The sequence below is a fragment of the Psammomys obesus genome, unplaced genomic scaffold (genome assembly GCF_907164565.1).
Source record: "Psammomys obesus unplaced genomic scaffold, mPsaObe1.curated_primary_1811, whole genome shotgun sequence".
Classification (NCBI taxonomy): Eukaryota; Metazoa; Chordata; class Mammalia; order Rodentia; family Muridae; genus Psammomys; species Psammomys obesus.
Window position 1 is genome coordinate 1,753,647 of NW_026587382.1, and position 26,475 is coordinate 1,780,121.

The 26,475-nt window shown below is 49.7% G+C and overlaps 1 protein-coding gene across 1 annotated transcript; it reads right to left on the reverse strand.

Annotated features, from left to right (window-relative positions):
- Positions 1-13,019: 13,019 nt before the first annotated feature.
- Positions 13,020-16,970, reverse strand: Txnip (thioredoxin interacting protein). Its single transcript, XM_055603842.1, has 8 exons — positions 16,498-16,970; positions 15,961-16,033; positions 15,699-15,846; positions 15,497-15,599; positions 15,097-15,353; positions 14,833-14,989; positions 14,573-14,724; positions 13,020-14,445 (listed from the first exon to the last, which is right to left on the reverse strand). Exons 1-8 carry the CDS (start codon positions 16,745-16,747, stop codon positions 14,392-14,394), a joined length of 1,194 nt encoding a protein of 397 aa, XP_055459817.1. The 5' UTR covers positions 16,748-16,970; the 3' UTR covers positions 13,020-14,391.
- Positions 16,971-26,475: the final 9,505 nt, after the last annotated feature.

Sequence of the window (26,475 nt, forward strand, 5' to 3'; positions counted from 1 at the left end):
GCAAGTGTTAGGATAGAAGCCCAGCCGAGAAAACGGAGAAGGGAACGGGAATAGAAGCGAACATTCCAGAGTTATTGAGCAATTCGTGATGACTGATGTGTTTCTTTTCTAGCCCTATGAGGTGAGCGAAGGGTGGCGCCAGGGGACTAGTCGCTGGGGTTTCCCACAGTTACACAGCGGGGTGACTGTGGCTAGGGAGGGAACTGCAGAAAATAAAACAAAAGACAAAGATCCTGAAAGTTTTTCTTTTGTCCTCCCCGCCCCCGGCTACGCCCCTTATGCCCCAGGCCCCCTGAAAACACAGTGGAGGGGAGACACCATCCTAAACCTCATCGTTTAAATCCAGGCCCATGTCGGGAGCCGCTGCCACCTGCTAGCCCGCCCACCTGATGCTCCTCTAGAAACTCCATTTTGATGGCACTTCGTTTATTTGGACAGGGGTCTACAGAAATGGCACGGCTTGGGGGATGGGGGCAGAGGACAGCTTGCAGGAGCACTCTCCTTTTACCAAATTCAAGTCATCAGGCTTGGAGGCAGACACACTCTGAGCCATCACTCACTGTCTCTGGACCCTTCTTCTTAAAGCAGTGGGAACAGAATTCCTGAGCAAGACATGGTAAAGAAGAAGGCAGGGAACTACTCTCCACCTGTCTCTTCACACGTTTGTCCCTTCATGTCCCTTTCCCTACAACGCAGGAGAAAGGGGGACAAAGGTTGGAATGACCACTTGGGATCAGTCACACTGCCTGAAAGACAAAGCGTCATAAAGATCAGGCCGTTCTTGGGCTCTGCCCTGCCTGGACTCCTGCCTCTCCTGGCAGGTGACCTTCTTGGACAAAGCCCACTACACGAGACCCAAAAGCTTCCCCAGATTCCTAAGCGGTTCCAGGCATGAGCTAAACTGTTTCCACTGACCTTTCCCCAAGTTCCCATAAGCACTACCAAACAGGCAGAGGCTGGAGCCCAGATACAGGAGACAGGGTCAAAGCTGTGCTTCCTGGAGAGGCCAGTACCTTAGCCATTGAGGCCTGACTACAGACATTTACAGCAGACCCAGGCAGTGCTTGCCACCACGTCCGTGATCCTGGGGCGGGGGGCAGTTTTTATTGTCTAAGTTCCTCCCATGCACACAGCCTGGGCTGCAGTGCAGAGTTCACAGCAGGAACCCTATTCCCCCTCACCCATGTTTCACCCCTACCCTCCCAGGCCTCTCCTGCTTGGGCAGGGTGTGTGAAATTGGGAGTCTGTGAACAGGTGTAAGGACTCACTTGGTTTATTGGGGGCCCAAACAGAGATCCGGGTGCAACAAGCAGTTTAGGTTGAGAGTGGGGTCCCCCCCCCAAAAAAAAAACCTGGAAAGCCAGAAGGCAGTGGTACAGTAATTCAGTGATTAGATGCCTGCAGTCTGAGAAGGAAAGGGCAGTTTGTTTCTGTAACTTATTTTTATGGTTGCTTGAACTTTGAAAGTAAAGGAAAGTGTAGGCTGGTCAAGAATAAAGCGGGGTGTGGGGAGCTGGGGGCGTAGCTCATAGGTAGAGCACACTTGCCTTGCATGCACAAAGGCCTACATTCTGTCCCCAACAGCGTACAAACCTCGCACAGTGACATACGCCTCTAATCCTTGGCTATATGGGAAATTTGAAGCCAAGCTGGGGTACAGGAGACACTGCCTCAGAAGACTTAAAAGAAAAAAAATCAAATAGCTAAGTCAAGGGGAACGATAGACAGAGACCTCAGATGGACAAAGCGTCGTCTCATTGCTTTAGTTCCCCTGCGCCATACTTTGCCCTTTGGAAAGTCGTGTCACGACCCCATGCTTAGCTCCTTCATGTCTCCATGAATTTGGACTGCCTGTCTCCTGAGAACCCTGCTCCACAGAACGGCTGGTGTGGATTCACGTAAGGTACAAACGGTGCTGGGTCTCATGTCACTGGCTTTGTGCAACAAAGTCACCTGCTGAGGAAGCAGGACTCAAGGAAGGGCAGAGTGCAAATATGACCTGATTTTTATGACATTTTTGTCTTTGAGGGAGTACGACCGATCCCAAGCGGTCACTCCAACCTTTGTCCTCCAAATGGTGGGGCAGGCTCATTCAGTCCCCTTGATCTTCCCACCTTATTTTCGGCCAGGCAGTCTAAAGATACCTCAGGCGAATGGCCAGTTGTTTCCAAGAACCGTTTCAGCCAGGGCAGCTGGGGATCAGCAATTCCCACAGCTAGTACAACAGAAAAACCTTGCAACGGAGAGTTCAAGGTTACAACCTGCAAGTCAGGACTTACACCAAGGACATCACAGAGATTTCTGCCCAAAGAAGGGGCTGTGGAAACAGGGCTTTCCTATCTGTCCTCAAATATGCCTGGCCAGAAGGCCCAGGAGATAATGAGCTAGACAAGAATAGTTCAGTTAGGTAATCTGGCCTGGCTAGCGATGACCTTTTCTCCACTGACTTTTCCCCTACTGAGATCTATATTTCCCCTAAGGAAATCACAAATATAGTTGTGATTCCCAAAGCGGAATTCTAAGTTTCTAGTATTACCACTGAGAACGATTTGCCTGATCCAATAGGATTTAATGTGTCTCTTTTGTCAACTGCCTAAGCATAGCTACCCCAGTGGGAGTTGGTAGGCACTATGATTCTACCTCTCTGGGCTTATAGTTAAGAAGGGGCGGGGGAATAGCCAAATATAGCCAAGAGTGGTGCCTCATGCCTTTAATCCCCAGTGATGAGATCCCAGGCACATAGCGCTACTTCTGGCTTGTTTTTGCTTTATTTTACTTGCGATGGGGAGGTCTGAGATTATTGTCATGTACAGGCTGATCTCAGACGTGGAGTAATCCTGCCTCGACTTCCAAAGTGCTGGGATGGCCAGGCGTGGCCCCAGCACCCGGGAGGCAGAGGCAGGTGGATCTCTGTGAGTGAGTTCAAGGCCAGCCTGCTCTACAAAGTGCGTTCCGGGACAGGTAGAGCTACCTAGTGAGACCCTGTACTGAAAAAAACAATCCTCCCGACGCGAACACACACAAAAAATAAAAATAAAAAAAGCAACAGCAATCAAAGTGCTGGGACTATAGGCAAGCGCTTTATTCCTGTAGACCAAGCGGTGTTTTGTTGGTTTGTGTGCATATTCCCACAGGTGCAGATGTGTGCGCTCACTCGAGTTTGTACGTGTGAAGGGCAGAAGGCAGCCTACAGGCCTGCCCCTCATGTGCAGTCTAACTTGGGTTCTGAGCTGGGGTCTCTCACGGGCTTTGAGCTTTTGAAGTAGGTGAGGATGGCAGGACGCTGGCCGTAGCAATGCGGCTGTGCCCAGGTCCCCAGGCTGGGCTCGCAGGGACCGGTCACCACGCTCAGGGCCTCACACACGAGCAGCAAGCACTGCACTCACTGAGCCGCCTCTGCAGCACTGGGGTTAGGGTCACAAGCATCTGGCCACCACACCCAGCGAGTCTTAACAGAGGGCAGGGGATCGTGAGGTGGAGGCAGCTCGACGGCCAGCCGGGAGGTCAAGATCGTTAGCTGCGTGAGTTTGAGGTCAGCCCGAGCTATAAGAAATCCTGTCTCAAAAAAAGAAAAGCCAAGCAAACAAACAAAAAGGCCAAGCAAGGAGGAAAACTGTCTCCATCACAGGGCTGTCTCAGCGCGGAGCTGACACCTACAGTCCCCTTCGGACGGGAAAATGCCTCGATGTTCCTTTTCCTTTCACCCTGCCGTGCCCGGGGCTGGAACCATTTTGAGAGGAAAGTCCCTCCTCTAGTGAATGCTTTTTCCAGGCAGCCGGGTAAAAGGAAGTAAGCAAAGATGGGCGCTCTGTGTGAGAGAGGGCCAATGGCTCTTGGAGGGAGAGAGGCCGAGCTCCACAAGTCCCGTTTCCTTCCCGCAGGCCTCTCTCCTGGCACCCAGATCACTTTTTCCTGTCTGACCATACTTGGATCTGGCTGCTCGCAGCTCTTCACCTCTCCCTTACTTGTCCTGGATCCTGTTTTGAGTCTCGCTTTCCAGCCCAAAGCACCACTCTCACACCTGCCCAGGGATGTCAGTGATGGGGCCTGGCCGGGAGAGCTGGCTGCGGGTGAGGAGATCTCCGCACTCAGACTTCTCCTTGATGTCCTCGCGCTGCTTCAAATCACTTTCCTCTGGTTGTATGAACGTGTGTGACAGACAAGGTCTTATGTAACCCAGGGTAACCTGAAACTTGCTGCTCGGTTGAGAACAGCCTAGAACTCCTGATCCGCCAGCTATCAGCCTCCCTGGTGCTGGGATTCCCACACACACACTTGGATTTTGGGTTGTGTGGGTAAGTGCAGGCACATCTGTGCTATAGTGTGTGTGTGTGAAGCTCGGGACAACTTTGTGGACTCTGTTCTCTCCTTCCGTCTTTACATGGGTTCCAGGGGTTGGACTCAGGTCACCAGACTCCAGTGGGAAGTGGCTTTCCTTCAGAACCATCTCACCATTTTTCCTGACCCTGTTTCTCTCTCTCTCTCTCTGTCTCTCTCTCTCCCTCCCTTTCTTTCAGCAGTGTCCCGGAGCCACTTGTTAAATTGCCATCTGTGGCCTATAACTGCTAATCCTTCTGCCTCAGGTTTTCAAATGCCGGGGTTTCAGGAAGGCAGGGCCACCCCAGGCCCCTAAAATGTAGTAATATAGTTTCTAAATGTTCATAACCGATTCAAACTCTTAGAAAGAAATTGTGCAAGCTTCTAAACGCCTGCAAGCTGCTTTGGCTCACGTTCTGCCTCTGGCTTAGCGTTTCCTCTGTTTGTGCTTTGTTTTTTCAACTTCAGCTAAACTCAAGATCCAGGAAGAGAAACACAAATGACAGTGTTTTGAGTTGGGACTCAATCACAAACCAAAGTTCCATCTCCCCTGCAGGCTTCCCAGCAGCCTTGGAGTGTCTGTGTTAAGGATTCCTTCCTTCACCACAGAACAGAGTAGAAAATATCTGAAGAGATGCTGGAACAGAGAGGAACAAAGGGAAGAGGCGAGGGAAGAGGCCAAGATGCAGGGCAGTGGTGTGCACGTCTTTAATCCCAGCACTTGGGAGGCAGAGGCAGGTGAGTCTCTGAGCTCGAGGGCAGCCTGGTTTACAGAGTGAGTTCCAGGACAGCCAGGGCTACACAGGGAAACCTGCTCTACACACACACACACACACACACACACACCAAAAAGGCCAAGATAAGATGAGGCCTATTTGAGAATTTCCATATTTTTTCTTTTCCCCACTCACCTTCATGCCCAATTTCGAGGAACCCCTTCCTCCCATAGTCAACCGGCTCTCTTGGGCTTGTCAATGATTCTTTGCTCCCACAGCCCTTCCAACTCCCCCATGATTTGATTTTCTAGGCAGCAGTGTCGGTGTGCTGCCATTTTCAATCTCTAACTGCCACAAGCAAGCAAGCACTTGACTTCCTCAAGGCCTATAAAGCCCATGCCTGGGTTTTTTAGTCTTCGATTCTGTTCCCAGGAACAGGGACAGTAGGGTCCATGAGGTTTCAGGAGTTTGGAGCCCTGCCACAGGCCAGTCAGGAGGTAGCAGAGAGAACACAGGGCCCACTCCTCCTCCATGGGGAGAGAAAAGAAGTCACCTCTCCCTTCCCAACCCCACATTCACTGATCCACAGAGGTCTGGAGGGGGAACTCTTGAGTGTGGGACAGGAAGCTAAGCTTCTGCAGCTGGAAGGTGAGCCAAGTGTAAGACCATGGGTACAGAGGGGGAGGTGAGAAAGAGAGAGGACAGCATCGGCTCTGAGTCTGGTTGGCTGGAGCTCAGAGGGGCAGCTTTCACCCGCAGAGCTGTCTGAAGGAAGCCCCTTCATTTCTCCTCATTCCCAGCAACTTGAACCCTTCCTCTCTCTGTCTGTCCAGGAGGTTAAAAATACCCACACCGAGCACCTAGCCAGACATTTCCAGGAACCTGTTTACCGGCCACTTGGTTGACCTGAAGCTGTCTAGTCAGCAGTTCCATCACCCAAAAAAAGGCAGAGAATGGACCTCACTTGACACCCCAAGACTCAGGTCGTGTGTGATTCACAATCCTGTCCCCATGCTTCGTCTCTCTTCTTCCATCTCTCTGTTGCCTGGAGATGACCAAGCGTCAGTATACAAACACATCCCAGCACACTGAGTTTGTCCACTAGTTTCTTTTTTCTTTATATGACAGGCTAAGGAAAGAATAGGAAAGGATCAGGCCCTTGAAAGGTCAGGACAGGACAAGAGCAATCCAAGAGCTGAACTGGGCCTAGGCTCAATGGCTCTGACCCTTATGCTACCCAGAGAGTCCATCTCTGGGAGAAGCTCAAAACACCCGAGAAAGGAGATTCTAAGACTGAAGCAAGAGCTCAGAGGTTAAAGCACAAATCAGTCTGAAAGAGGAGCAGGTTCTGCTCTCATCATGCATATGGTCATCTGTAATTTCCGTGCAGGCCCCTTTTGACCTCTGCAGCCACCAGGCATACACGCAGTACACACGCACACATGCAGGAAAACAGTCATACACATAAGAAATTAAAAAGATGTAACAAGGAAAGGAGGAAGAAAGAAAAAGGAATCAGAACCCTTCCTGGTGTTGGGTTGTGTGTCTGCATTTCTGGTCCTCGGTCTACTACACTAACTGCTAAAAAGCTTCCCCCCAAATGTGGGAACTGAAGAATTTAGGAGACTCTGTTACAGTCCACCTACAGAGTCCAAAGAACAATTTGTGGGCATGGATGCTCCTCTGGGATTACAGGTGTCCCCTCTGGGCCCAGCCGACTCTTCTTTTCTGGTTCTAACGGAGCCCAGGTGTCTTCTCCCCTTACTGCACTTAATTATTTTTTTAAAGATTTGTTCCTATTATCTTTCTATGTGTCTGTGTGAGTGAATACCACATCTGAGGATGCTCACAGAGCCAGGAGAGGGCTTCAGGTCCCTTAGAGCCGGAGGTATGACCCACTCCCAGGTGCTGGGAACTAACTCAGGTCCTCTGAAGAGCCACAAGTATTCTGCTGAGCCGTTTCTCCAGCCACCTACATCAGCGTGTGTGTGTGTGTGCGTGTGTGCGCGCGCACGAGCGCACAGGCACTCTGGCCTGCCTGTGGAAGTCAGATTTGGGGGAGTTGGTCCTTCTGTGAGTCATGGGGACTGAACTCTGGTCATAGGGTTTGGTGGCAAACACCTTCACCCACCGAGTTACCTCACTGGCTTACTTAAGTATTTCTAATCTTCACAACCCCTGGGGTCACTCGTTTCGCCGGCTCTCATTTTACAAACGGACAGTCTGAACTACGATAGTGGCACATGTCTTCGATCCCAGCATCTGGGAGGGAGAGGATCATGAGTGTGAGGTTAGTGTGAACTGTCTAGTGGGTCTTTTCTTCAAAACACAGACCCATACACACATGGACACACACACAGACAGACAGACACACACACAACGTGGAAATGTGGTTCACACCTAAGATCCCAGTGCTCAAGAACCTGAGGCAGGAGGATTGAGACAAGTTTGAGCCCAGCCTGATTTACATAGTGACAACTGCCTCAAAAATATAAAAACAAACAACAACAAGTAAGTTAGGGGGTTGGTAAGTGCTATTTGGGCTTCTGGACCTGAGGTTGAAGCCCTGGCGCCACATAAAAAGCCAGGTACCTGCCTGACTGTAGCTCCAGTGCAGGAGGCTGACAGGAGGAGCCCCAAGGCCAGCCAGATCAGTGAGAGACCTTGGAGAGAGAGAGAAGTGGAGGAAGAGGAGGATGCTGATGACAATGGGTGGCAGTTAAGAACACTTAACCCAGATTGGATTCCTAGTACCCAATGGCAGCTCACACCATCTATAACTCCTGTTCCAGATCTATCCCGCCTTCTAGCTTCCAGAAGCACCAGGAAGGCACACAGAGCACAGACGTACGTGGAGACACAACCATACACTCAAAATGGAACACAAACTTTAAAGCAAAGCAATGGCAAGTGCACAGCCTATGGAGAATTTAAACAAACCGCCCAGCCTCGCTCACTGGCAGGAAATGCAGGAGGGGCAGAGTTCAGTTTTTGGTTCCAGGGTCCACATTCTTAACTACATCTCCTAAGAGGATTCCTCCATCACATTGGTCTGTGGGGCATTTTGATTAATGACTGATGTGGGAGGACTTACATCACTGTGGGCGGAGCCATCTCTGGGCACGTGGTCCTAAGCTGTGTAAGCAAGCAAGCCGAACAAGCAATGGGAAGCCGGCCAGCAAGCAGCATTCTCACATGGCTTCTGCTTCAGCTCCTGCCTCCAGGCTCCTGCCCTTGGTTTCCCTCAGTGATGGGCTGTGATCTGGTCATGGAAGCCAAATAAAACCCTTCTCTCGCTAAGTTGCTTTCGGTTGTGGTGTTTATCAAAATAACAGAAGCCAAGCCAAGACAGACTATATAGGAGGCCAATCCCTGGACTTTTCCCAGGTTCTTCATTTATCACTTATTGGGCCAAGCTGGCAACCTAGATCTGCCGTCATCTGTGGAAGGCTTTCAGCCTCAGAAACACAGTGTACAGAAGGTCAGCAGAGCGGAAGGATGAGATCTTCCTGTCCGCATGCTTAGATCAGGGGGGCCACTTAAACATATTCTTTATCTCCCTTTTATGCTTGTCACCCAGAGGTGGTTCAAGGAAAACTACTCCAGCGGGACTCTGATTGCTCAAAGAATTAGTCAAAGATGGGCTGGGGAGGTGGCTCAGTCAGTAAAGTTTCTCACACCAGTATGAGGATCTGGGTTAGAGCTCCAAATCTACCTAAGAAGCGGGACACGGGGGCTAATGTTTATTATCCCAGCGGTGGAGAGGTGCAGACAAGGGGGGTCCTGGCCAGCTGTTGTAGCCAGCTTAGCGAACTTCAAACTCATAAGGCACCCTGTCTCAAAAAAAAAGGGGGGGTGTGGAGAGATGGCTCAGAGGTTAAGAGCACTGGCTGTGAAATCTTCCAGAGGTCCTGAGTTCAATTCCCAGCACCCACATAGTGGCTTCCCACCATCTGTAATGAGATCTGGTGCCCTCTTCTGGTGCGCAGGTGTACATGCAGACAGAACACTGTACACATAATAAATAACTCTCAAAGAGGAGACGAAGTTACAACACCCAAAGCTGTGTTCTGGTACGTACAAAACACTAGTCAAAGGTCTTCACGCCTGCTTAATTTTTGCTGACCGTATGCTTAGTTCCATAGTCTTGCCTCTTACTTCATCTCTCAGAGCGCTGTCTCTAGTTGGGTCTTTGCATTTTCCTTATGCTCAGAGAAGGCCCTTGTTTTTTGTTTGTTTGTTTTGTTTATTTATTTAAGTAACTACCTGTAGCTGTCCTTTTGTAGCCCAGGCTGGCCTCAAAGTCGCTACTATGTAGCTGAGGATGTCCTGGATTTCCTGATCTTCTTTTTTTGAGATGTATCCCAGGCTTGCCTCAAACTCGCTGTGTAGCTGAGTATGTCTTGAGCTTCTGTGCTCTTCCTGCCTCGCCTCCCAAGTTCTGGGATTACTGGTGTGGGCCACCAGGCATGTTTTGTTATACGGCGCTGAGGATCAAACTCAAGGCTTAATGCATTTAGGCAAACACCCTACCAGCTGAGCTGCATCTCCAGTCATCTTTGTTGTTGTTTTGTTTTGTTGAGACAGGGTTTCTCTGCGTAGCCTTGGCTGTCCTGAAACTTACTCGGTAGACCAGGCTGGCCTCAAACTCACAGAAATCCACCTGCCTCTGCGCCCCCAGTGCTGGGATTAAAGGCGTGGGCCGTCACTGACCAGCCGCATCTCTAGTCTTAAAAAAAAAAAAGAAAAAAAATCATCTTGCTGTGTAGCCCACGATAGCTTAACTCTTGATCCATTTGCATCAGTCTCTCAAGTGATGGGAGCTCAGGCATGTGCCACCAGGCCTTGCTATTAATTTTATTTTCTTTAGGGTATTTCTCTCCTTCTCCCTCTCTTTAATTTTTGACTTTTCTCAGATCTCCCAGTACTCGATTGGACCCCATGAATAAATAACACTCAGAACTAGATCTCTACTCACAGCCGAAGGGGGTGGGGGGGGCTCTTTAAAAATTGAAAGGCATGTGAGAAGAGCCTGGGAACAAACAGCTGGGCCAGCACTGAGGAAGTGGCTGAGGGAGCCTGCAGGCAGAAAGCCGCCCAGCAGAAGCAGAAACTGCGCAGAGGAGGCGAAAGGAAGCGGGGTGCAGCCCTGCTGTGCTCACAGGAGGGACGGGTTTCCTCTGTGGGAGCCGATCTGGCGACTTCCTTCCTCAGAATTCGCTGTGCTCGGTGATGTGGCAGCGACGAGCGAGCCCGGGCCACCCGAGTCTAAATTAACTAAGCAGAATCCTAAAGCTCCAGCTTCCCGTCACAGTCTGACAGCTCCACGCGGCTTGTGGCTGCCGGACTCCACAGCACAAGGTCCACGCGGTATTTCCATAGAGAAAACTCCCGTGGCCGGCCGTGGTGACTCACGCCCAAAAGCCCAGTGCTCAGGGATGCGGCCTTGGCTGCAGCAAGGTTGCCGACGCAGGCATAGAGAGTTCTAGACCAGCTTGGATGGCAGAGACTAGTCTCAGAAAGAAAAATAAACCTTGTAGAACAGCGCTAGCTGGGGGTTAGGGGGTGGAGCTAGGGGGCCAGGAGCCGGGCCTGTGTCCCACCTCCTGCAGGATCCAATCTCTTAAGGGGCCTCGGGTGTGGTTGTCTGTCCTCTCTCCTGGCCAACCCGTTCTCACATCAAGTCTGAGTCATTAGACTGTGCACACAAATTCCCGGGTTCAGGCCTTCCTGGTCTCTCCATCCCTTCTCCTTGGCCCTCTTCCTTGCCCTTGTCCCTGCTCCACTCCTCAAGTCCCCGGGAAAACCAAGCTGCATTAAAAAAAAAAAAAAAAAAAATGCCGTCAACTTTGACCTAGTTTCCTGATCACAAAATTAACGGGGAGGAGCCACTAACTGTTTGACCAGGTGAGAAATAAGGGAGGAATTCAGGCGAGACTCTTTACAGCAGTTGGGAAAGCTAGATACCGGCACACTGCAAACAGACGAAAGGGAGCCAGAGCAGGCTGGGATGGAGAGAAGGGTTTTCCTAGTGGGGAGGAGCCCGAGTTGAGTCCCCAACCGGATATAGTGGGCATGGTACCACATGAGTGCCTATGATCCCAGTGCCAGGAAGGTGGAGGCGAGAGGATCGGGAAGCCAAGGTCACCCTCAAGCCACAGCCTAGGCTAAAAGAAGGCCTGCCTCGAAAGACAAAGAAGGAAAAAATGGCCATCTGGCTTGGGTCAAGACGCTTGCTGGGTGAGCTGGGTGAGCTGTGAGTGATGGATCCTGGGATCTTGTGGGGGTCGAAGAGGAGGGCCTAGCCCACGGTTGTCCTTTGACCTCCGAATGCACGGTGACACACACCCACCTACCCACTCGCGCACACACACACACACACACACACACACACACACACAGGGATGGTTCGCTTTTTAAGTGAGGCAGGAAAGTAAGCAGCTGCTGTAGAGAATGATAAAGATCAACGATCAGGGCAGAAAAGGATTCCTTTTTCAATTTCACTTTCTGTTCAATTCAGTGTTGTCAGGCTTTTGTGGTTTGGGATTGTTTGGGGTAGGTGGCCCTAGCAGACCCGGTGGTACTCGTAGCTGAGGCTGCCTTAAATTCTCGGCAGTCTCTTGCCTCAGCTTCTCAAATGCTGGGTTTTAGGTGTGTGCCTCCTCAGCAAGCTTCCCCTTGATATCTAACACAGAGCTTCAGCGAGTTCCCTGGTGTGCAGAGAGAAGAAAAAAAAAATGCCAAAACAGGTCCTGAGGAATAAAGGTAGGGCTAAATTGTCAGCTAAACACTGAATTCCAATTACATGTTAACACCTATAAAGAGCCAGGTGGTGATAGCGCTCGCCTTTAATGCCAGCGCTGAGGAGGCAGAGGCAGGCGGATCTCTGTGAGTTCGAGGCCAGCCTGGTCTACAGAGCGAGTCAGCCAGGGTTACACAGAGAAACCCTGTCTTGAAAAATATTAAAAACACGACACAAAACAAAAATAGAACCATAGAGCTAGAAAGCTGTGGCTGCCCCTGTCATCTACTTCCTGTCACTAAATCTACAGAATAGTTGCTCATTTAGCATATAAACCGGGTTTATATTGGGGGAAAATATCTATAATAAAAACCAAGTTATGGAAGAGAACATCAGTCAGGCATGGTGGTATATATGGACTTCTAACCCCAGTGCCAGGAAACTAAGACAGAACTGCTGCAAGGTTGAGGCTAGCCAGAGCTACCTCAAACCTGCCTCAAACATAACAAAACCAAAATCTCCATTCCCGCCAACCATCCTGTTCTTGGGGTAGGTGAACTGAGGCCTGTGCCAGTCCTGACTGGTTCTCACTCCTTGGATTTAGTATCTGCTGAGTATGACCATCAGGAGAGCCATAGGCCAACAGGTCTGTTTTTCCTGCCTCTCTTGAGTGAACAGCCATTTAATTTCCCTCTCCCATTCCCTCCCCCCAGATCCTCCCTGCCTTTGTGTAAATAGAAGCCGCTCATTTGGATTAAAAAATAATAAATGAAAAGGAAGCTCCCCCTTTCCCTTGCAAAGCCTTCAGAAAGCTATTTTCTTTAGAATCCATGAACGTGAGCGTGGAGAACTGCCGAGACAGCTCACCCTCATTCCCACCTGCGTTTACACACATGCAACATAAAAGAAAAGCAAGGGCGTGGTATTGCATGCCTTCCCTTTAATCCCAGCACCTGGAAGGCAGCACCAGCACCATCAAACCTCACCATTATCTTTAGCTATGTGGGCATGCCTGAAGGAATCTGGTCGATAGGAGGTGTTTGCTTCCACCACCAGACCCCACTGATTTAGTCTCAACGGAGACCAAACCAGCTGACGAATCGCTGCTCTTCAACTCTCACATTACTTAGGTCTACAGGGACTTCTCTCTCCACAGGGTTTCCAGCATTTCAAGGCAGGGGGATACTCTTATACACAGCTACCGTAAACTTTTCTAATATCATTCTCACAGACAAGGAAAAAAATTTTTGCCATTAAAAAACTTTATTTTTTTAACAAAGAATATCCCCCATCTTGGGGTGAATATATATATTTGGATAAGTACAAAATATAGTTTTCATCATACAAAAAGATACACAAAATACAAAAACAATGAACCCACCATCAGCTCACGTACTTTCTGTCTGCATAGTGCGCTGACACAGGACACTGAACAAAGTGCTAGGTATTAGAGTGACTTTTTGAGCGCTGGTGGCAGTGAAAGCGATTAGAAGTACTCTCTCCTACCACTGGGCAGGAAACGGTGGGGGTGGGGGCTTCTGTGAAAACCTGCAATCCTCATTGCAATGTCTGGAGGCCTCGATCAGTGTTTGGGGCATCTCCATGCCGTGTCACCCAGGGCACGGCTATCAGCAGCGGCCCCTCAGATGATTAGTGTCAGAACTAGAATCCTGCACACTGGGAGAAAGTCTCAGAAGTAACAACCAAGCTGGGCCTTTAATCTCAGCACTCGGGAGGCAGAGTGGATCTCTGAGGCCAGCCTGGTCTATATACAGAGCTCAAGGATCTTACAGACCCTGTTCCCACCCCTAACCACCACCACCACCCCCCCCCAAAAAAAAAGCAATAACCCCCTTTCCCTGTCTTGGGGCTTAACCCTTGGAGACAGACTAGCAGAGCTTACATCTGTAATTGAGACTAAAACAAAATTGACAGGAGCTAAAGTGCTGAGAACATCGCCTTAGAAACAGTTCCAAGGAGTCTCAAGGAAATGACAGGTTCTCCCATCTTAATACGTTCACAAGAGAACACAGTGCAACCGGCTGTAAAATGGCTTTGATGGCGTCAGTGGGCACAGCCACTACTAAGCCCAGGGGAAAGCCACCTCGGCTGTAATTCACAGGTTTTTCTTTGTAAGGATAGAAAAACGGAACACTGATTTGAAAAACGAAACAAAAACACTGGTCTTCCAAAATTTTGGCCATGATTTTCCTTTTTCTAATATGTGAAATTTGCTCTCTGCCCCCATGGCACAGAAGGGTCATGGTTTGCTCTTATTTTTTAACAATCTATCATTCCCTTCAAAGACCATGTCAGGTCATGTATACCCTGACTCAAAAACTACGAACAATATTTTCATTTCCAAGATCTGAGAAAGTGGACCAGGTCTGAATTTTCTAGAGTGTTCTTATATCCACCCAGCAAACACTCCTATACCGCAGTGCGGGCACTGGCTGAGTGAGTCTGCACCACCTGAAGCCGGAGGCCACCTGCTGATCACCACCCTTGTGGAGTCAGAGGCTGAGGTGGGCCCATTCCCCACTGTAGAGAATTGGCGGCCAAGCAGAGGCGGAAAGAAATAGAGTACAGATGCGTCTTTTTCTCCCACACACTTGCTCACTGCACATTGCTGCTGCTGCTGTTGTTGTTGTTGAGGACGTATGGATCCACCTGGGGGGGGGGGGGGGGGGAAAACAGAGTATTTTAGGGTTTTTTCTAAGAAGTAGAAAAACGAAACATTTAGGCCTTCAGAAGGCCTAGGACAAAATGTTGTTAACAGTGGAACAGCAAGTCTCACCTCAGTGTAAGTAGGTGGGGGCATGAACTGGAACTCAGGGGCATACATAAAGATAGGGCTGTCTTGAGAACCTTCCACATCATCAAGGAGGGGGGTGGTGGGGCTCTCCAGCCGGTGATCTTCAGGAATGATGTCCATATAGCAAGGAGGAGCTACAAAGAGAAGAAGGGATCAGAAGCCCAGCAAAGAAATGCTGGACCACCCCGACTTCACACGCCCAGGAAGGACATAGCAAAGAAAAGGCAGTTCGTGTGGCTTACCTTCTGGGGTATCTGGGATGTTCAGATCTATCCAACTCATTTCAGAGCTCGTTCGGCTGGCCATGCTGGACGTCCGGCTGCTCAGACCTGACCTGCTGCCAATCACGAGGGGCAGGTCAAGGATGACTTTCTTGGAGCCAGGGACGCTCACGTAGATCTGGAAAAGAAGGCGGCAGTTTGTCAGGTGGATGGTGTAGACAAAGCACTGGATTTAGAAGCAAAGAGCTGTCTCTCCTCTAGACCCAGGCTCCCACCCTCGCTCACCAGCAAGGAGTACTCGACGCGGAGGATGTTGCAGCCCAGGATGGACGGCCTGATCTTCTGCACACGGAGGCTCTTGCCGCGCCACGACGCGCATGTCCCGGAGATGATGTGGTTTCCTCTGACCGAAGACAGCTTCTGAGTTAGCACTTTGGTCTGGCCATTGGCAAGATAAGTGTGTCGGGCCACGATGGCTGCTTTGGGGACCACAATTCGGGAACAAGTATTCTCAAAGTCCGCATGGATGGAGATGTCATCACCTGAGATTAAAGAAGAATAAAGTATGAATATCTATTAATCAATAATATTTCCTCTGCTCCTACTCTATGACCCGAGGCCCCTCCCCTCCTCAGACCCAGAGCTCTGGCTATCCTGTCTAGTATTTTAAGCAACAGATTTTTACCTTCACAAAATCCTTTCCTGTCAATTCGAGCAGAGACCGACACTCGCCCGTCGGGAATGAACATACAGGAAACTTTCTTCTCCTTTTTGGCAGATACTGGTGCCTGTGTAGAAGGACACAATGTTTTGAGATATTTCAATGCTCCAAGCATCTAACTTATTATCCCTGACCAAGGAGAATAAAACCTTAAAACAAACCTCACCATTAAATCAGGGGTATTGACATCCACTAGATCCATCACTTCAAAGTGTTTCTTTGCCTCTTGCGTTGGCTGGCTGGGGCGATCAAGAAAAGCTTTCACCCAGTAGTCTACACAACCGTATTTTCCCTTGAAGGATGTTCCCAGGGGCCTGTGTTAAAACAATAATAATAATAAAAAATTATTGCTAATAATTGTTAAGAGATTAACAGAGGGGGAGTGCTTTTAGAAATAAAAGGTCAAGGTGGGTCGAGCTGATGCTTACCCTTGAGGAAGCTCAAAGCCGAATTTGTACTCGTATTTGTTTCCAGGTCTCATGATCACCATCTCGTTCTCACCTGCAGGGAAACAAAGGCAAGGGGCCATGAGGTTTCCTGTTACGGTTCAGGTGCGTGGGCAGCAGAGAAGGGTATTTTACCTCTATTTTCATCTCTTACATTGTGGAATAAAAGATCCCGGGGCACTTTCCTGGACAGAAAGTTGCAAAGCCCACAACTACTACAAGGCTGGTCCAGCACACTTGCCCCGGGAACCGAGTATAGACTGGGGATACATGAATCCTTAAGTGGCTAAGGTAACACCTTCAGGAAACAGCACCTCAGAAACTGTTCAAATCACCCCCCCACCCCACCCCCCGGGGAGGGCGAAAGGGAACAGCGAGATTCTTGCAAAACCAAAGGTAAAAATCTAGGGACCAGCACGGTTCAAACCACTCAAACCAACACAACAACTCGAAACATCTGGCGGAGCCCCGCCGCCTCCCCTGTCCCCATCCGCCCTGCACGGCCCAGGCGGGCAGTACCTGTGGGCTGGTCCTCCAGGAGGAGCGTGTCCTCGTAGCGCAGGTAGTCCAGGGTCTGCTTGCACTGCTGGGAGCCTTGCATCCACAGGACCTTGGCCACCCCGCACGCCAGGATCCGCACGGCTTTGACCCGAGTCACTTCGCACACCTCCACCACCACCCGGCCGGCCACCTTCTCCCCGCCGCCGTACACCTTCTCCGGGTCGTTGAAGACCACCTCAAAAGACTTGATCTTCTTGAACATCACCATGATGGGGCCGAGCGGGTTCAAGACCAACGGAAGCCGGAGGGGAAAGGCTCTAAGACCCCGTTCACAGCCAAACTGAGAGTCCGCTCTCCGCCAGGCAGGCAGGCAGAAGCCCTCAGACAGAGCCGAACTTCTCCGGAAGGTGCCCGGAACTTTCAAGCCCAAGGCTTTCGGGAGGGCGCGCGTCCGCTGCAGCGGCGGGAAGAGCTGGGGATGCCCGAGAGCCCGGAGGACGGAGAGTGGCAGCCGGAGCCGGAAACGGCCCTTTATAGCCGCCCGGCTCGCAGCCCCACGCGAGCGCCGGCCCGGAGGCTCGTGCAGCCCTCGTGCACAGCCCTCCCATTGGCTGCCGGGGCCTTGTTTACCAGGCCTCCGACCAATCCGCGGGGCCGCGGGGGCGCGTGGACACGGTGTGCTCCGAGCCGGGAAGCGGGTGCTGCTCGGGTGCGCGGCCGTGCCAGCAGGCGGGGCGGGGTCGGGGCGGCTCTCCCGGGGCCCTGAGCCCGGTCCAGGGACGCCCTCCCGGGAGCAGGGCTGTTTGGGTGTGTGTTGTGTGGTGTTTTTTTGTTTTTTGGTTTTTTTTTTTTTTCTTTTTCTTTTTTTAGGTGAAAGAAAAATGTGCTTAGGAGAGGATTCCACGCCCGGGCCTGGCCGGCGCGATTCATTTCGCGGTGACTTGTTTTTCCTGGCTCACAAGTTCGCAAGTCTGTGAAAAACAATCCCGCGGCCCCGAGGATACTTGAGGAGGCGGCGGAGGGTGCGGATGTGGCCGTGGGGAGGAGCCACCCAGGCCCTCCAAGCGCGGCTGTGTCCCGGGAGGAGAAGCTGGCAGGTGTTTCCAGCCCTCGGGCCTCCCGGCCAGCCGCAGGGCCGGGCCTGTCCCCTTCCTCCCCGGCCCACGTGCTGCCACCGTCCCTCGCCCGTGTTCGCCCGGCCTGTTCCCTGGAACGGAAGCAGCGAGGGAGTGCCCACATCCTGCTGCTTATCCCCTCATCTCCAGTGTACCTGCGAAGCCGGGGAACACTCTGTAAAAGTGCCCTCGTTTACCGCCTCGCGGCGCTGAGGGAGGTGTGTGCCTGACGCGCTTCTCTCCCCGCTGCTCCAGGAAACGGGCGGGTCAAAGGAAGATCCATCACTTCACTGTGTTCCCGGGTTCCTGCCACTTTTCCCCCCCTTTCTTTTATCTATCTATCTATCTATCTATCTATCTATCTATCTATCTATCTATTTATTTATTTGCTGTTTGTTTGTTTGTTTGGTCTTCGTCCCTGCCTCTTTTCTCACGCTCACCGGGGCTTACTCTGGATCGGTTTCCTCTGGCTGTCCAGCAAACCTTGCTGAGTGAGGGATGGATGCCTCAGGAGCTGACTCGGGGAAATAACTCTGAAGTGTGCTGAGAAAGCTGCAGGAGAGGCAGCCCCACACCCCACACCCCACCCTTGCCCCTGAGCCGTAGGCTCCTTCCGTATTTGGGCACAGTAGTTAAGGAGGAGACCGTCACCTTGTTTCTTGCGCTGGACAATGAAGACAGTGCTTAAGATGAGGTAAAATGCTTCTGCAGATATAGAAACTCTGCCTTCTGCACCATCAGCCTGGTCTCCGCGGTTGATGGAGAGCGCCCGCCCCCTCTCCCCAGGCCTTCGCTTGTTAGCCTTAGGCTAACAGGTTACAACTCAACTCTAATCTTAAGCAAGCTCAGAGCCGGGGCCACCTGACTGAAAAACATATACGCGACACCAAAGCCTGGGAACGCGCTGATCCTTAGGGTGTGTGTGTGCTCCGTAAGGGTCACTAACCAGGCCTGAGGTGCTTTCCGAAGATAAACTGTTGATTAAGAACAAGGGAGGTAGGGCGCTCGCTGATTTTAGTACGGACCTATAGCGGGCACCTGAGAAAAACATTAGCTTGATGGTATGAATCGTCAAAATGCAGTGTTAATGGTGTGGTTGTAGCCTCAAGCGTGCCACCTGCAGGTAGAGACCAGAAGAGAGGCTCGCATGCCCTGGGACTGGAGTTAGGCAGCCCCTTAGGCGCTGGGGTTTGAACCCGGCTTCTCTGATTCCATCAACCATGAAGCCGTTCCTTTAGCCCCAGCTGCATAAGATTTGAGAAGAACCAGGAAGAACCCCCACAGTAGGAGGGAGGCAACTCTGACCTCCATCCCCTCCCACTACTCAGGCCCAGGGACACACAAAATAAATGTAAAAAGTTATTGTTTTCTAAGATTTGAGGGGAAAGGAGAGAGAGTGGCTGCCAGTGGGCCAGAGGGTATAGCCTGGGGACATCTTAGAGGAAAGGCAAGGCTGTCTATGGAGTGTCGAGATTTTTAAATTTAAAGCCAATCTGTGGCAAGTTCCGCGTCTTGTCCCCAGCGTGACTGTTGTTCCTCCTGCTTTGCAGCACTCCCTGCAGACCGTTTGTTTGTTCTGTTAGGCCAAAACTCTGTTTAACTTTGGCAGGGGCAGCTGCTTCCCGGGCCTGTAGCCAAGGCATGTTCTGAATTGGCCGCCTCCCGGAGAGGGTTGTTTATAACCTTTCACCTGGTATTCTGGTAGCAGTCTATCCCTCCTCACACACGCTCGCTCGCACGCCCACTCACACACACATGCATCACTCACACTCACATCCTTCTCAGTTCTTGGGTGGAAGAAAGAAAAAAGTCTTATAAACTCCTGCCCTACAAACAGTACAAATGCTTGTGGATACAGGGGCAAGGACAGAAGTGCCCAGGAGGAGCAGAAAGGCAGAGCCTGGCCCAGGAACTCTGCAAGTCAGGTCGTGGGTTACCTGACCCTTCCCCACCCCCTTATTCCCAGTGCCAGTAGGAAAACAATGGTGTCTGTGCGCTCTTTCACTTTAGAAGACCCCATAGCCAAGGCTTGCCGGCCTATGCGAGGGAGGAGGCCATGACCGCTTTCTTTTTCCTTCCTCTTCTGACGGCGAAGGGTGTACAGACTCAGCTGGGAATGCAAAGCAGCTTGTTTTCTTAGGCCCCGCCAGCACTCTCCCCGCTGTAAATTTGTCCTTTCCTTCATCCACCCCCTTCTTTCTTGTTTTCCCCTAAGGAATGGTAGTTTAGAGGGAGGAAAGGCCGAATGAGTCTGTGGAATTTGAGGCTGCCCAGTTGTATACATGACTCCAAGGCACAGAGTATAAGAACACCTAAACAATTCAGAGACTTTTTTTTTTTTTTTTTGCTTTTCATCTCATGCATCTCTACATCACTCTTCTGTAAGTAACTTTAAAACTGTGGGTGGCAGAGATGCTGGAGAGATGGCTCAGTGCTTGTTGCTTTTCCAGAGGACCTGGACTCCATCCATGCCTCACAACTGTCTGTAACTCCAGCTCCAGAGGATCTGATACTCTCCTGCCCCCCCCCCCCCATCACTGCAGCCTTTCTGGCTTCCTGTACACACATGGTCCACACATACAAGCAGGCAAAACACCCATTCACATTAAAACAAAATTAATAAAGCTAAAACCAAACAAACAAGCACAAAACCAGGGCCTCAGGATGTAATTTCAGCCTGGGATACCTGAAGCCTGAGGAGAAGGAAGAAGACAGACAGAGGGTGGCTCACACCTTAATTCCAGCACTTGGGAGGCAGAAGCAGGCTGGTTTCTGAGCTTGAGGCCAGTGTACAGGTCTACAGAGCAAGTTCCAGGACAGCTAGGGCTACACAGAGAAACCCTGTCTTGAAAAAAAACCAAGCCCCCCCCCAAAAAAAAAATATGGATCAAAAGTTTAAGGTAAGTTTATGGCCATCTGGATGACTTGAGACTATGGTCTGAAACAGAAAAGTTAACACACTGGGGTGTTTGCCTGTCTCCAGCATTTTGGCCAGCATCTCAGATTCCGTTCATCCAGTAGGAACATACACTGCCCCGCCCCTAAACACTAGCATGTTACCTTAAAAAAGGAGTGGGTGGGGGTAGGGAGGGACACAGGATATGGGAGACCGGCCTTGGTCTCCTGAGCTGCCCTTGTCCATTTTCCAGGTACATCCACAACCACTGTAGATTTCTTAATAGTTTTTGGATAATCTCCCCACTATAACTTCTAGATTACAACTAGACTAATCCAACAAATTTTTTTTCTTGCCAGCTCCAGTGATTATGCAAAATCCTGTGCTTCCTGAATCTCGTTCAAATGTCCGCCCTGACGTTTGAAGCCTGCACAATCTAGCCAAGCTTGCCTGTGCCACTGTCTACCACTTCCTGGTCTGTGTACCCTGCGCTTCGGCCAAACCTGGGTACTCCGTGTTCTCCTAACACCCTAACACCTGTGAAGTCCTTGCTTACGCTTTTCTCTCTACCTGGAATGCCTGCCTTCCCTCCTCAGCCCTGGCACCTGAAATCCCAGCCCTCTCCCCACCCCCAGCAGACAGTCAAATGCCATTCCTCTCGGAAATCTGGGTGCCAAGTCTTCTCATTTTTGGCCTTATAACTAAATGTTATTTTATTATCGTCCTTCAAATGCTTTTCATTCTTCCTAGCACCCCTCGGATCGAGGCTCCCTGGGTGAATACAGACTGAGCTGAGGGCTGGAAGGCCTCTCTGAAGGAGAATGCGCTGAATAGGACTCTATGATGGCTCATACCAATGCAGACTTTTAGTTTCTTTCTTCCTTTTTTTTCCTTCATTTGTTGTTGTTGTCATTAATGTTAGATTTTAACCCTCAGTTCCAGTTCTGCCCTCCTCAGAATCCATGGATGGATCAGTTATGTACCAGAGCGCAGCGTGAAGGCAGCGAGGGGGGGGGGTGTTTTTCAGCCGGGCTGTGTTGATGTAAACGCTCCTGGGGGACGGACACCAAGTCCTTAGCCTTTTCTGAAAACTTGTCCTTTTCTGAGAAACCCTTTCTTCACTAGTTCAGGAATGCAATTGGCTCAGTCCTGCCACCCAGTGGGCCGTTAAATGCATTGACAAGATCCTCTTGATCCAGAACATTCCAATGAATGGCGGATTCCTGATCGTGAGAAAAAGGAATAGACGAGAAAAATGGTGTTCATGATTGAGGAAGAAACTATACGTTAAAGCAGTTTCCCCTCTTTTTTTAAAATCTGGGTGACAATTAGAAGTACTTTGTTTCTTACCTTGTGTTAAAAAAAAAAAAAGAAACAAAAATAGATGATTCAGGGGTTAAGAGCACTAGCTGAGCTGAGCAGTGGTGCAAGCCTGTGATCCCAGCACACTTGAGAGGCAGAAGCAGGTGGATCATCCTAAGTTCGAGGCCAGCCTGGTCTACATAGCTAGTCCAGGACAGCCGAGACTACACAGAGAAACCCTGTCTCAAAAAACCTAAACAGTACTGGCTGCTCTTTCCGGAGAACCCGAGTTCAATTCCCAGCACCCTGTCACAACTGTCTGTAATCCAGCTCTGAGTGATCTCACTTCCTCACACAGACACACATGCAGAAAAAACACCAATGCACACAAAATTAAAAAAAAAAAAAGTTGCAAGCTGGGGTGGGGACATAGGCCTTTAATTCCAACACTCAGAGGCAGAGGCAGAGGGTGTCTTAAGTTCTAGGCCAGCCTAGTCTACATGAGACCCTGTCTCAAAGCAGAAATTGCAAGACAATTGACTCTTACTCAGAGGAGGGCAGGTGATGCCCCTGAGAGAAGAGCATTGTGGTCGATGGGACATAACTTGTCGGCAGTTACTCATGGCTTAATCCCACAGCATCTGACATGCTGTACTTTTCCACGAGTGCCTCTCTGATCCTTCAAATGGTAAAACATCACATCCTTTGTTTTCTGTGATTTCTCTCTAACCTTGGTACCCCAGCAGCAGAATGCTAAGTCTGGATTCCCTTTGTAGACCACCCTGGCATCAAACTCACAGAGATCCACCTGCCCCTGCCTGAGTGCTGGAATTACAGGCAGATTTTGTTTGTTTTCTAGGTGGGTGCTGGGAATTGAACCCTGGTCCTCCAGAAGAGCAGTCAGTGCTCTTAACCTCTGGGCCATCTGTCCAGCCTGTCTTAGACAGTCTAAAGAAGGACCACCGACTGGGGAGGTGGCAGCTCAGTGGTTAGCACTGACTGGCATGCATGAAGTCCTGAGTTTGATCTTCAAAAACAGAGCAGGCTTGTTGGCACATGCCTGTAATCCTAGCCCTTGGGAGATGGGAGGCAAATGATCAGAGGTTTTCAAGGGCTTCCTCTGAGTCAGAGGGCAGCGTAAACTACAAGAGAGCTCGCCTCAAAAAAAAAAAAATCATAAGATATTTCAGGTTTTAGATCCTAGCCTGATCAGCTACTGTAACTTAATTTGCTTTGAACAAGAGGTGATCCTCCGCCTCCAGCTCCCAAACGCTGCAATTACAGCTGCCAGGCACCTTTTTTATTTTTATTTTTTAATATAGCAGAGGTTCTCAACCTTCCTAACATTGCCACCCTTTAATACAGTTCCTCATGTTGTGGTGACCCCCAACCATAAAATTATTTTTATTGCTACTTCGTAGCTGTAATTTTGCTACTGTTAGGAATTATAAATATCTGTGTTTTCTGATGGTCTTAGGCGACCCCTGTGACAGGGCCATTAGAGACCCAAAGGGGCTCCCACAGGTTGGGAACCCTTGGCACACAGCCCGCTTTACACCCTTCTGATTGTCTGAGCCTTGACTGCGACAGACGCAGGACAATGCATTTCCTCACACAGAGAAAATAGAACCATGACATGACCTCTTTCTGTTTCAGATGATTTAATTTTAGCAAACAATCTTTCAGACCTTGTCCAGAGAGGGGTGAAGTGGAAGAGAGAATGGAGAGACTGATTAACCTGATTTAAAAAAAAAAAAAAAAAAGAATAGTTTTTATAGTTTTTATTTTATGTGTATGAGTATTTCGGCTGCACGTGTGAATGTGTACCATATGAACGGCTGGTGCCTAAAGAAACGTACTGTTTGCATACTTCAAAAAAAATAAATTAAACAAACAAACAAGCAAGTAAATAAAAAACAAGGAATGAACAAATAAAAATTAAACCAACAAGTCAGTTAATTAATTTAAAATAGGCTGGGTAAGATGTGAATTGGACCCCCTGAAACTAGAGTTAAAAACAGCTGTGAACAGCTCGGTGGTGGTGGCACAACTTTAATCCTAACACTTGGAAGGTAGAGGCAGGAGAGTCTCTATGAGTTCAAGGTCAGCCTGGTCTACAGAGAAATTTCCAGGACAGCCAGGGCTACACAGAAACACTGTCTCAAAATAACAATAACAACTACACACACACGCGCACACACACACACACACACACACACACACACACACACACACGCTCACTCACACACATATATATTATAAGCCTGTCATGGTGTCTTATAATGTAATGACAGTCCGAGGCAGGGGATCACCTCTTATTCACACCCAACCTAAGCTACGCTACAGAGTGAGTTCCGGGCTGATCTGGGCTATAGTGTAAGACCTTGTTTAAAAACAAAAACCAAAAAAGCAGCCCAGTTGTTCGGTGACATGTGCCTGTAATCCCAGCACTCAAGGAGGCAGAGGCAGGTAGATCTCTGTGAGCTCAAGGCCAGCCTACTCTAAAAACCAGGTCCAGGACAGCCAAGGCTACACAGAGAAACCCAAAAACAAAAAAGCAAATATGTCCATGTGATTTAGTTAATTGCTTGAAGGCAGGAGATGTTCTGTATTAAAGACAGGTACATGAGACCCTTGGCCTTGAAAACACTGGTTCTATGAACTAACAGGAGAAAATGTTTGCTGGACAGGCTTGCATACACGTGGACAGCAATGCCACTATGAGGCCGATTGAGTTAATATCGTCATGAAGCTGGCTTTAATTATTCTTCCTCAGTTCTCGTTTTCTCAAAGCCTACCCTGCATTCACTCAAGTTTGCGTGTGTGTGAGAGAGAGCGTGTGTGTCTGTTCGTGGGGGGGGGGGGGGGCTAGTTTTTGTTTTGCTAGTTTGTTTTAAAAAAAAAATGGTCTCACTACACAGGCTCACCTTCACTTGCCACGTAGTAGAGGCTGGCTTTGAAGTCCTAATCTTTCTTTCTCCTAAGGATTAATGGCATAGGTGTACTCCACCATACCCAGCCAGCGATTTATTTATTTAATTTTAGTGGCACACAGACAATGGGTTTCATGATGACATTGGTACTCACGCATGTCTTATTATAGCCCCACTACTGTCCCGTGTCTCGGCTCCTCTTGCTTCCTCTCCTTCTTCCACAGAAGCCCCTTCTGCTTCCGTAAGATACACACACATGCACGTGGGCACGCACGCATGAATTGTACGTATGACAGGGCATACACACGTTTTATTTCAGGAGACATGCAAAGTCACTGTTACTGTGATGAACACAGAGTCCTGAAAATGGGCAGGGACTGGGCAAAGCCTTGGTTTCTAATGCTCTGTCCCTGCTGCTTCCGCGTTGCTGCTACGGTTTCCTGACACCGACCTTGAGAGCTGTAATTACCTGGCTGTAGATGCTATCTTTCCCCCTTCAGATGGGGGAGGAGACTTGCCGGGGTGTTTGGATGGCTGGAACAGGAGGGAGGTGTTGCAGGTTGATCTGCCAAGTACTTGAAGCCAGTTTTATGGGTCCGGTGTGGTGGCGCACGCCTTTAACAGCAGCACTCAGGAGCCAGAGGCAGGAGGATCTCTGTGAGTTCTAGGCCAGCCTGGTCTATATAGCTAGTTCCAAGACAGTCGGGGCTACATAGAGAGACCCTGTCTCAAAACAAAAACAAACCAAACAGAAGAGAGAGTCAGGCATGGTGGTAGAATAATTTAAGGTTAGCCTTCTCTGTGTCCTGCATTCTAGGCCAGCCTTGGCACACTGCAAGAACCTGGGGATTATTATGTGGGGACAGTCAAGCCAAGGTAGAAACGTCTCACTCCCAAACGTTATAGTTACGTTAGAGAGCCGATGCGATGCAGACAATAAGCACACAGGCTGCTGCTCAGGCAGAGGCTCTGAGCTGAGTTCCCAGACAACTGAGCCATTCCAGCCTGTGACCAGTGTCCCCTACTGGCCTCCATCGGAACTGCATCCACCTTCACGTCCATAACCCCCACACTCGGGACAAACACACGATTTAAAGAAAATGTGATAAATATAAAAATGTTAAAAATAAAAATATTTTTTAAAGTATTCTGTGTTTAAAAGCAGCCACCCTCAGCCTCTCTCCTGAGTACTTCTCCGCTCTCTGAACTTCCTCCGGCGTTCCAGTTGGCTTTCTGTGGCTGGGATAAACGCCTCGACCAAAAGCAACTTGGGAAGGAAAGGGTTCGTTTTAGCTCCCACTTACAGTTCATCACTGAAGGAGCCCGGAGGCAGGAACAGAAGCAGAGGCAATGGAGGAACACTGCCCCCACGGCTTGCTCAGCCTGCTTTCTTATACCACTTTCTTATACTACGTCAATTATCATTCAAGAAAATGTTCCACGGACTTGCTTATAGGCCAATCTGACGCAGGTGTTTTCTCAGTTGAGGTTCTTCCTTCCTATTTGACTCTAGCTTGTGTCCATTTGACAAGAACTGTATCTATTATCTTTGTTTGCTTTTTTTTTTTTTTCTTTTTGCTGCCTGAGAATAGGGTCCAGACCTCACGCTAGAAACACACCAAAATATATCCCTTTGTTCATTTTTTTATCTTTGTAATTTAATATGTTTTGTTTGTTCGTTCGCTTTAGACACTCTCACTATGTGGCCTCTGTTAGCCTGGAACTCACAGAAAGCCTCCTGCCTCTACCT